This window comes from Ochotona princeps, chromosome 10, assembly GCF_030435755.1.
Source record: "Ochotona princeps isolate mOchPri1 chromosome 10, mOchPri1.hap1, whole genome shotgun sequence".
In the NCBI taxonomy this organism is placed as follows: Eukaryota; Metazoa; Chordata; class Mammalia; order Lagomorpha; family Ochotonidae; genus Ochotona; species Ochotona princeps.
The window spans coordinates 69780197-69792445 of NC_080841.1; the positions used below are offsets into that span (position 1 = coordinate 69780197).

General features: G+C 41.7%; 1 protein-coding gene across 1 annotated transcript in view; it reads right to left on the reverse strand.

Annotated features, from left to right (window-relative positions):
* MYO3A (myosin IIIA) overlaps positions 1-12249 on the reverse strand; it is a 174886-nt gene that overhangs the window by 34802 nt on the left and 127835 nt on the right. The window contains exons 20-24 of the mRNA XM_058669751.1: positions 10715-10803; positions 9000-9129; positions 6340-6419; positions 5496-5573; positions 2348-2553 (exon numbers count right to left, since the gene is read on the reverse strand). Coding sequence (XP_058525734.1) covers positions 2348-2553; positions 5496-5573; positions 6340-6419; positions 9000-9129; positions 10715-10803 — 583 coding nt within the window. The remainder of the gene's footprint in view (positions 1-2347; positions 2554-5495; positions 5574-6339; positions 6420-8999; positions 9130-10714; positions 10804-12249) is intronic.

Sequence of the window (12249 nt, forward strand, 5' to 3'; positions counted from 1 at the left end):
TTTTGTAATGACCCTCCACAAAACTCTGACTTTGGAAAGCAAAATATGAGTTGAGTTTATTTTTGCATTTATTCTGTTTATTTTTGTGGTTTTGTTCATTTTAAAGACAAAGCCACGTTTCCATTAAAAATGGAAGGTCTGTAGTGGAGGAAGCAGAGGGGGAAGCTTTCATTCCTCTTCCACTGCCACAAAACACTGGATACTGGTGTTTACTTTGGGTAAAGGAGTTTGATTCCACCCAGGCTTTGCACCATTGGACTAGGGTCTCCCCATTGGAGTTTTCTCTTGGCTTGTTCCAAGTCTCTCCCTGAAGTTTTCCCCCTGTTGATCTCATTCACCTTTAACAGGAAAAGTTGAATGCGAGAAAGAACAGAAAAAGGAGGTCCACAGGCAGAACCATAAATAATCCTGGAGAGAGAAGTGAATGACAGGAAGAAAAATCAATTTGAAACACCTTTGTATATGAGCTCATCTAATTGCTCCAAAACACAAACTGAATGGATACTACTGTTTGCATTGTTATTTGCACGTGAGGCCAAGGGCCTCTGGAATATACAGAAAATAACTGAACAAGGTTGCCCATGTAGTAATGGGATGGGGTTTACACTTGCTGGCTCCTGGGCATGAGGGCCTCTTGTTTTACTCTACTACTGCCTTCAAGAGTTCTGATCCTACCAGGGACATCTACAAGTTCAGAGAAAGAGAATTAAAAGATAAAAGGAGTTAAAAAGTCATGGGAGCTTTTTTTTTAAAAATTCATGCATATAAGGGGTCTCTATAAAGTCAGTGGAGGGAGCAGTATTAAGCCTATATGAAGTGTCACTGACTCACATTGCTCTGCTTCCCATCCAGCTCTTCGCTAATGTGTCTGTGAAGGCAGCCAGAGATGGCCTGAGTACTTGGGTCCCTGCCACCTGTGTAGGAGATCTGGAGGTACTTGCTGGTTTCTGGCTTTAGCCCGGCCTACCCTTGGTTGTTTGGGAAGTGAATTAGTAGATGGAAGAATAGTCTTTCCTTCCCTCTCTCCTTCTCTCTTTCTGTATCTCCCTCTTTCTATCTCTCCTTCCTTTGTCATTCTGTCTTTCAAATAAGTAGATACATCTTATCAAAGAACAAAATTGGAAATGTGTATTATGATAAAAACATGCATGGTCCAAAAGAAAATTTTGCAACCAAGTGAAATTACTTTTTTTAGTTCCATTTTCCATTAAATTTTGGAACTACTCTAATAGATCATGTCAGTGTTAAGTGGGAAAACAGAGCTAATGATGGTGGCTTCTTAGTACAGGGGTATGTGTGAAGTTCCTGTTGGATGTCTCCCCTTTAGATTGTTTCTTTGCCATAAAACAGAAGAGTTAATCTTCAGCAGAAAGGGGCTTGAGAAGTTTTACCCTGGAAGGACAGGGTAGGTCAAAGTCAAGGCAGAACCAAGGAAGGAGTCCTATTTACACCCACACAAGACCTCTGCAAATAGCCTCCTTTCCTAAAAGTCTGCAAATTAGGGGAGCAACTTACAAATAAGTGATAGAGGCATGGTGTAGCTTTTTCAGGTTGCCATTCACAGGACTTTGGAAAAATTTAAGAAGGTACTCTCACTTTTCGACATTTAAGAGTTTCCACAGTACCACCTGGATAAGAGGTTTAATTTTCCTTGTATCCCATTTAATAAAACTGTGGTTATTTTTAAAACAAGATTAGAACTACACTTCCTGTAAGGGTTAGGGGTATTCCAAGCAGGGTCCTAACTGCTGTATTAAATGTTCATTCTGGCAATCTCTCATTTGATCACTGTGACAATCCCATGGGGGAAATCATGGCAGATTGAGTAGAGGAGGAAGGGGTGGTTGTGATACAGGTCAGGATTCTCTCCCAGCCCTCCCTACCCCCAGCCTTGCTTACATTCTGGCTGGAGTAATTTTTTTTTTTCTGAGGAGGGTTCACTTGCACCTGTAGAATGGATTGTTCGGTAGCATCCCAGGCTTCTGCTCGTTGGATGCCAGAAGCACCCCTCCTCCAAGCATGACAGCTCAGTACTGCCTTCACACCTTGCCCGGTGACTGTGGAGGAACTCTCACAGCTGAGAATGATTGGGTCATTCATGAGTGGTCAAACTAGAAGGAGAGTCCAGATGCCCCAACTTCTTTATGCTCAGCTTCTCCCATGCTCAGACCTGTTGATTAGAGGTCTCGGTGTGTGTGTCTTGAGTCAGCACTTAGGGAAGCTGGCAGTGGCTTTCTAAGTCTCAACAATGCCTCCTTCCTAGATGTCTAGGTACTTTTCTACTTTTCTCATTCTTCTAAAGAATCTGCAAATCATACAGCAGAAACTGCGAAAGAAATCCACATACCGCTTGATAAAGTTAGCGAAAAGTATGCGATGTGAGTATCCTTGTCTTCGAATTCTTGCTGTTTCTAGAATTCCTGTATAGCGAAGCTGCAGCAGGACTTTCTCTTTGTCATATTTTCTTGCCTGCCGCTCATTGTTGGGTTTGATGCAACGGACAAAATGAGGTTGGCCCACCACCATTTTAGATAACAAATCCATTAGGGAATACTGTAACATGTAACAAAGGTAAACTTCCCTGTGTAGCATACAAAAACGCGCAAGCTTTTTACTATAAGAATACAACTGGGATAATAATCACAGTAAATGGTAGAAAACTGGATTTATAGTATATTATAAAAGTTACAGGTTTTCTTATAAAATGTAGAGGTTACAACTAGGAACTTAGCTAATAAGAATTTGTATACTTTTTTGTTGGTTTTAATTAATAGACAAAATATCTTCCATATTGTTTGTAAGTAATTACATCTTCTCAAGTAAACTTGTTAAGCTACAATATCTAGGCATAAAATTGAATTTAACTTCTACATGAATTTCCTTGTTCAATTCTCTACAGAGTGTGTAGAAGTAAATACTTTAATTTCAATTAGAATTATCTAGCTTAAAATAAGGACTGGGAGAGATGGGCATTGGACCTGGTAGTTGAGGGGACTGTGCCCCACATCAGTGTCTGGGTTTGACTTCTGACCCTGGATCTTGACTTCTTGGATCTTGGCTTCCTGCTAATGCACAGCAGGGGAAGCAGTCATTGAGGGCTCAAGTATTTGAGTCCCTCCCACCATTAAAGTGGATACCAGTTTTTTCTCTCTCTCTCTGCTCTCAAGCAAACAGACAACATATTTTAAAAGCAGAATTACCCTATATTTTCAAAAAGAAAACGATAGAGAAGTAAAAATAGTTTGCCGTATAGGACACAGATATTTAAAAAGACAAAACGATATATCCATGTAAATATTTTTGTCTGCTCTAATTTGATCATTTCTTTAAAATTAACAATTTGTACATATTTATGGGAAACAGTGTGGTAATTTATTGAGTGTAAACATTTCTGTATCCTTAAACACTTTAAAAATTTGTCTAACATTTAATAATTACACCTCTTTATTTAAAAAAAAAAAACAGTGAGATTGTGTTGTGTGTGTGTGTGTGTTTGAGAGAGAGCAAGATCCTATCCAGTGGCTCCCTTGCCAAATATCCACAATGGCTACTGCTGGGCCAGGCTAAAACCAGGAGCTGAGAACTCAACCTCATTTTTCCATGTGAGCGGCAGCAACCAATTTAGCTGAGCCATCATCTTCTGCCTTCCAGGAGTGTGTATTAGTAGGAAGCGGTAACCAGGAGTGCAACTGGGAGGTGAAACCAGCTATTCTAATGTAGGGCTTGGCTGTTAGGGCAAATGCCTACCTCATTGTATGGGTAGTGTGATACTTTTCTTATTTATTTTAGGAGAACTTTTTAAAAATTACATGGATATGAAAATTCTTGCCACCTATACCTGATGAAAGCAGTAGCCCACTGCTGGACAACTAAGTCTAACATACTAGGATAATCCCAGAACTAGCCTCCCATGGACCAGGACCACTGGTGACAGGGACATGGAGGGTCCCTGCTGAACAGATCTCTTTCTGTGCTGGGAGTATCCATGCCCCAGGTATCATGCCAGTCAAAGCAAATATTGACCCAGGGCAATCAACAAGGCACTGCGTTTGGATGATTAGCTTTTGGCCACCGGGACTCAGATATTTTCTTTTCAAACAGCTGGACCTGTCTGTGGGAGCCATATCTTATTACATTTATCATCAATTGGTGAGTCACCATGCATTGGTGACCCAAGGGCAGGTCGTGTCTGCTGGCTTTACAAGCAGGGCTTAGCAGTTTCGGTGACACATTTCCAAGCCAAAAAGGCATAATGTTATACTATGTTCATTCTTGTCTGTAGAATGAAAAACAAATTTAAAAACACATTACAGTACATGTGGAATTATCTTCAGTAGTTTCTTACTTCAGCTTGAAGACTGAGACAATTTCTTGGACCAATCTGGTTTAAACATACATAGAGTGTTTGGCACAGACCAGAGTTGCAGGACAATGGTCCTGGATAGCTCACTTTTTTGAAATTTATTTTTTAATTATATTGTTGACAATCTTTACATAGTTAATTACGGTAAAAAGGTTCAGGGGCTATAGGGAGATAACTCACTTTTAAAGCAGGAAATGATATGGCTGTTAATACTCTGTGATTCATATGCACCCTGCACCTGATTCAAAGAGGGGGTAACAGCAGCCTGAGACATTAAGCATAGAAATGTACCAGGCCCTACTCCAGGATGATTGAGTAAACCCTGCCTGACCTGAGGACTTGACAATTTTTTAATTCAAGTGCTCATGAATTTGAAAAAGAAAATCTTTCATGATTTGGTTAGAGACTTGGATATATTCATTGCAGACTTAGAGTAAATGTAATCCAATTTCCTTCATCTCTGCTGTGTCAAACTACATCATTAACAATCTCCAGGTTTTTGGTGGCATTTCCCTCCATTTTTGTTGTCTGGTTAATATGATTTGTTAGGAGAGATTAGTAAGAGATTGATCACTTTACATCACCCAGAGAAATTTAAGTGCTGCTTTTTAGTTTTCTGTATCTCATATGGCCCAGGGATGGAAAGTTGTCTTGGTCTGGTGCTGAGCACACTGCCCCATGGCACTATCTCCCAGGTCACTCTTCCCTTTATCCCAATCCTGCACTGGATTTTCAGCTGATGTATCTGCAGGAAGATATGGCTTAACCTCATCCCATCTCCGTCAGGAGTGAGAAGGAGAATTGGTAGTTATCAGAACATTGTGTTAGGAATTCTCCTCGGTTATCTCTAGTGAAAGTACATCTGATCTGGGGGTAAATTCTAATTGAAGTCGAGACCTCCAAGAAACCTGAAGAGAACCTCAATATTTTTACCAGTCAAGTATCAAGTAGACACATCTGTGGCTTCCTGATGGTTCGCCCCAACATATCCTGAATCTAACACACAGTGAACTTGACACAGCAAATGTTCTCTTTGGCTGGTAGCCTCCACCTTGACATTGGCTACCAGGTTTTGATCTGTCACTCATTTAAGATAAAGCCTTTCTCGGCATGACGTAATTTTCCAGCTTACTCTGAAATATGAGGCAACTGTCTGTGTTTTCATGTTGGTTGTTTCTCTGCCGTGACGTGGGCTCTCTCTGGCTTCACCCTAGGAAGACCAAGGAAGACAGAGACATCAATACCTGCAGAATTCAGGCTCCCCAAGGAGCACATGATGTCTTTCTTCAGCTTATCTTAGTGCATGCATTTGCCAATGGACAAAGAAAAGGACACAGAGAAAGAGAGGGTTGCCATCCACCTATCAGTTCACTGCTCAGTGCTTGTCTGCTGGTCAAGGGCTGCCGCTGGGAGCCAGGAATCCCGTTTAGGTCTTCCATGCAGGTGGCGGGGACACAATTACATGCTCATCACTGCCACCATTCAGGAAGCTGGACTCAGGGGTTGGAGGTGGGCATAGAACTTGGGAATCTGGCTATGCGATGTGGGCATCCTAACTAGCATCTTATTGCTAGGTCAAATATCAACCCTAGTATATGCATCTGAATAAATATAGCACAAAAGTATTTCTTATATATTTCTTATTTTATTATCCCTATTTTATTAGTTTCACTGGAATTTCAATCCGTCTTGCACATGATATTTTTATCTCTTACCCTCACAAATACATAATTTCTTAGTATTGGTGTAACATTTACAAATAACTACAAAAGAGGAGTTAGGAATGTATCAGAAATGCAGATTATTTTAACCACTCGCAGTAACATAAACATTAGGATAAAACGAAAAGAAAGACAGAAAGGAGAAAAGTTAAGGAAAATATGTTCACTTTTAGGCACACACACAAGTATTGCCATTGTGAAAGGTTAAATTTTCTCAGATGCATAGCCACCAGGAAAAAAAATGCAATTTCTTACCTTTGTCAGGTTGATTGATTTTTCTGAAGTCCTCATTTGGTAGTTCATGTTGTTTTTGGTTTTAGAATGCAGCAGATTGCCTACAGGAATGCAGGTAAAATTAAGATAGCTCTTCAAATTCCCAATGGCTAGATAATTTTTTCCCCTCACATACTTAAATGTTAAGATATGCCCTATTGACCCTACCGTAATCACATTCATATGCATGGTTAACTATTAAGAAATTTAGTACTGTTTTAGTATTATGTAGAAATTTTCAGCAAATATTAGATTCAGGGAGAAAAGCATCCTCCAGTTTGGAAAATACAAAAAGAAGAAGTAAATGTTGATTTTTCTCCCCAGTTATGAGAGGTCATGAGGGGATGATGGCGAAAAGAGTAACTTGCTTCTTATTGTGTTTTGTGCTCATTGAACTCTGAGATTTTCTTGAGCCCAGGGCAAACTTTACCATGGGCCTTTCAAAATTGAATGGGTCATTAATTCCAGCAAACCAAGTATGGAAGGCAATGTGCATTTGTTAAAAAGATTTATTTATTTTTATTGGAAAGGCAGACACACAAAGAGGAGGAGAGACTGAGAGGAAGATCCTCCATCTGATGATCCACTCCGCATGTAACCCCAAGGGCTGCAACTGAGTCGATCTGAAGCCAGCAGCCAGGAGCCCCCTGGGATCTCCCACATGGGTGCAGGGTCCCAAAGACTTGGGCCGGCTTCTACTGCTCCCCCAGGCCACAAACAGGGAGCTGGACAGGAAGCAGGGCCACCGGGACCAGAACCGGCGCCCATATGGGATCCTGGCATGCTCAAGGCGAGGACTTAAGCCACTAGGCCAACACGCTGGGCCTGCAATGTTCATTTTTTGTCTAGCATTCAGAAATGCCTACTTTGCACTAAGAGCTACACAAATGTCCACAAATCAAGGCAGGGAAATAGTGATGCTGCTTGGACTTGAAATCCCAGTCGTCCCTAAATCATGTTGTTCTTGGGCCGTTGGCTGGGTCTGTGATCTGCAGTTTGAATCCATGATGGTGGGAGGAGTTACAGACATGGTACAAGGCAGGCCTCTGGAAATGTAATTCACTTTCACTGCTCTGTCACCACCCACCAAACCCATAACCCCAGAGTTTCTTGTTCTAATAGTGGTATCCCAATATCTCCTTAACTCAACATGATCTCAGATTGGTTATTATTCTTTTCTCTCCTCTCAGGTGATCAGGTAGCCTCAATCAGTTTGGCAAATTCCTCTCCTTTGTGGTGGCATAAGGCTGCCCCCGAGACGAAGGTGCAGGAATGAAACCCTTTCTGGGATGTGGGTGGCAGGTCTGTCATGTGTGTGGTACGGACTCAACTACCTGAACTCCTGCCTGCTGTCCCCAGGGTCTGCTCTGGCAGGAGGTTGGAACAGGGAGCTGGGGCTGATATTTGAATTCAGGGGCTCAGATATGGAATGTGAATATTGTGCAGACTAGGCTGAATGTCCGCTTGCTACTTTTTCTATTTTGAATTTATTTAAAAGATACATTGATTTTTATTGGAAAGGCAGATTCACAGAATGAGGGAAAGACAGAGAGAGAGAGAGAGAGATTTCCCATCCATTGGTTCACTTCCCAAATGGCCTCAATAGACAGAGCTGAGCTAATTTGACACTAGGAGCTGGGAGCCTCTTCTGGATCTGCTACTGCAGGTTCAGGGGCCCAAAGACATGAGCCGTCATCTGCTGTTTCCCCAGGCCTTAAGCATGGAGCTGGATGAGAAGTGGAGCCTCCCGGATGCAAACTGACTTCCATATGGGATACCAGCGCTGCAATCAGATGATTGGCTACTTGAGCCACTGCACCCGCCCCTCTATTTAAAATTTTTTAACTGAAGCTCATTAAAACTTCAGGGTCTCTAAAAAACTATACAAAGCCTCATTCTCTCTGAGATAAAGCATCCTTCATGCAAAATATCAAGATCAATAGATATGTGAGTAAACATGCATGTACATATATTCACCTAGAGAATGGTATAATAGAGACTTATCACATTGAGTTGTGAAGACACAAAGTAGTATGCATCTCTACTTCTAAATCAAAGGTCAATTCCCAATGAAACTGTTAAATATATCTTGACACTAGAATGCTGGACTTCATACTGTTTTCTATGCCTACAGCATCAGGTTACACTTCATTAGCAGAATGATAGACTTATGATTGTTTTGAAGGACTATACTATTGCAATAATATAGAGGAAGTCATTGGGGAGGAGGCAATATGGGGAGGGAATATGGGAAATCCCAGAGCCCATGGAACAGTATCATAAAATAAATTAAAATAAAAAAGGAGAAAACCCCCAGAACTTAAGGGTCCCCAACAAATTATACAAAACTTCCACACCACTGAGAAGAGCAAACCATCTGGTGATTTTAAACTCTTGATAGGAGCAGGGGCTCATTTGACAAGTAGCTAGACTTTATTGGGCTTAATGGCAAGTACTTTTCTTTACTAAAACCCTACTTTCTTTAAGTTCATTTTTATATTTTCTTCAAGTGATTCCTGGCAGAAGATATCAATAAATAAATATTTAATGCTTTGAAAACAAATTAGTGTAACACTTTAGTCTGACAGTCCTAGAGACAAGCTGGATTTGAAGATCTTTTCACTGAAAGGAAATTTCCTCACCTGTTTTTGTCAGAGGGTAGTTGACAAGTTGCCGAATTACACTGTTTTCTGAAGACCTCAAAAGCAGCACAATGTCAGTGGGAAGAGTGTCCCTGTTTTTGGCTAAGAACCCACTTGCACTGTAAAGGACCTGGAGACAGAGGACAAAGGTCAGTGTGAGCACCATCAGCCACCAAGAGGCATTTACTGAGAACACGCTTGGCACTGAGCCACAGGGAAACACAGATTTACACAGATGTCTCTTAGGCTTAGGTGGAGAACATGAACCCCTTCAGCTTCACAGTGCATTTTAGAGAAAAACTCGAGTCATACTCTATTTGGGCTGAAATGATCAGCAGGTTGGATCCCACCCCTGTATGATGTGGGGAGAGGTCCTCCCTTCCTCTTTCTATTTAGTAAGATTAGGGAAGAAAGCAATAAAACTCACTGGGTCCATCAAAGCACTTTTCCTTCTTCCTTGAGACTGAGCCATCTGCCTTGGGACCAGGCAAGAACAGAAACCTATGGTTGTTCTATTATAATCATCTATATCATCATGTTCATGTCAAAGTTATCATAATCAAAATAGAGTCACTTACATGAAATCCTAATAAAAAATGAATTAGGGGACAATGAGAGGGAGGGATCTCACAGTGAGAACTGTCACAAAAACCCACAACTTTACGTAAAAGCCACTGTGAGATTGCTGACACACACAAATGCTTTTATGAAGTTGCCTACTCAGCTTTTGGCTGTGCAGCCTTGGATGGACACCTCCTTGTGACTGGTATTTGTAGCAAAGGAGGATTGCTCCCCTGATTAAAATGGAGCTTTTCTCCCTCCATTTCCCCACCCCCAAGGTTTTCATGCGTGGGAAGCATACTCCCCAGTGTGTTGATGTGACAGTGGCGGAGGACCCTGAGGAGGTGGAACCTCAAGAGAGCTGATGAGGCCATTGAACGTGCTGAATTAACACAGGTCTTATGGGACCCCAGCTGTGTCCTGTAAGAACAGGCCGCTAGGAAAGAGCAAGCTGGGCCCCTCCCTGCTGTCTTTCCCTTAGCTCACCAGGTGATTTCTTACCATAGGCACCCCTTTGCCTTGCCACCATCAGTCAGGATGTGACACAGTTCACCATGGAAAGAACCAAATTTCAGCTTCTTAAAGTGTGAGCCAAAATATGTCTTTGTAAAGTGTTCAGTCTCAGGTATTTTCTTGAACTATTTATTTATTTAAGAGATCTTTCATCTACTTGGCCACACTCTAAATGGACTCCACAGCTGGGTCTGGGTCAGATCATCTGGATTTCCCATGTGGGTGGCAGGGGCCCAAGCATTTGGGCATCTTCCGTGGCTTTCCCAGGTACATTAGCAAAGTGATGGAGTGGAATCTGAGCAGCTGGATCTCAAACTGGTGCTCTGACAGGGGATGTTGCAGGGGCAGCTTAACTTGCTGTGCCACAGCGTTGCCTCCTCCTCCCTCAGGTGTTTTCTTACAGCATCAGAAAATAGATTCCTACAGCAATCCTTTTCACTTTACCTTCAACAACTCTGATCTTCTTGGATCTCCAAGGATATGCCCATAGTCTGCCATGGTACGCATATCCTAGATTGCAACCCTACTGCTCATTTCTGAATGAATGCTTTTCTTTGAAACTCCTTTCTCCCTGTAGTTATTTTAAGTCAATGATCCTTTTCACTCTAGAAAAGGCTAAAGCAGGAACTCAGAGTTCTTACCTTTCCTGCATAATGGTGAATCCCAAAGCTGAGTTCCATTCTTTTGGGTCTCCAGAAGAACTGGGATTTCAAGTTGCCTTCAAACTTTTCTGTAGAAAAATAATTAAACTCCAAAATCAAACATGTGGGAAAATCTTTAAATATACTCATTGTCTGAGCCATTTTATTTCACTACAAAATGCATAATGTGCATTGAACAATGACTTGACTATTTTATAGAGTCAATTTAGGAAGATTTGGAATAGAATCATGAATAGTAAAGTCAAACTCAAGATCTCTTCCTACCCCATTCTGATGTATAGTGACATTTCTCCACCCTATCATGCTTCAGCACCACCTTGAGGGCTTAACTAAGAAGCAGGCGGCTGGGATGCAACTCTGGCATTGCTGACTCAGCAGTTCTAGAGTGGGCTCCAAGAATCCTTCCTTCCTTCCTTCCTTCCTTCCTTCCTTCCTTCCTTCCTTCCCTTTTTCTTTGAAGATTTATTTATTTGAAAGAATTACAAACAGAGAGTGAGAAAGACACAGAGAAAACTTTCAGCCATTGTTTTATTCCCCAGATGACTGTAATGGCCAGAGCTAGGGCAAGCTGAAGCTAGGAGCCAGGAGCATCTTCCCTATTTCCCAAGTGGGTAGTGGGAGCCTAAATGCTTGGACCATTTTCTGCTGCTTTCTCAGACCATTAATAGGGCACTGGGTTGGAAACGGAGCAGCTACACAAATCAGGGTCCATGTGAGATGCCAGTGTCACAGGCACAGACTTTATCTGCCACATCACGATGTAGACCCCAGTATTCACATTTCTAACAGGTTCTCAGGTGATGGGGAGGAGTGTGGTCAGGCATATTTGAGTACAGAGATAGGGAACTTCTCAACATTAGCCAAACAGGTTTGTCTGAGATCAAATATGGAACTTTGAATTCCAGTTTGGGGGTTGGCCTTGTGGCAATTACTGCTTGCGGTATTTGCATCCCATACTGGAGCCTCAGTTCAAGTCTGGGCTGCTCTGCTTCCAAACCAGCTCCCTGCTAATCCACCTGGGGAAACAGCAGAGGGTAGCCCAGTTATCTGGGTCCCTGCTTCCCATATGAGAGACCTGGGCTTTGATCTAGCCCATCCTGGATCAGTGGGCTATTTGGGGGGGAATGAGCCATTTTCTCCATGACTCTGGTTTTCAAATAAATAAATGAATCTTTTTTTTAAAAGCCTTTAGTATTTTCCTTTCCTTTCTATTAGAAGATCTGTAGGTTACCATGGGTTATTTAAGTGGTATGACAGGATCAAGAAGGTAGTTACATTTCTATAACAGCTTTTACCACCTTCAGAGAATGTGTCATTGTCCTAGAAGGAACATTTTGAGAACAAAATCAATCAAGTAACTGCTCTCACACCCCTCGGGTTATTTTCTTTTCTGCCTAGTACTGTGCAATTAGAGGTGAGAATTTACCAGTCATTGGGTCACAAGAAAGCAATGGTAAGAGATAGGTTCTGACTGTCACCAGTAGGAACAGAGAAAAATATGAATTTATATTCTG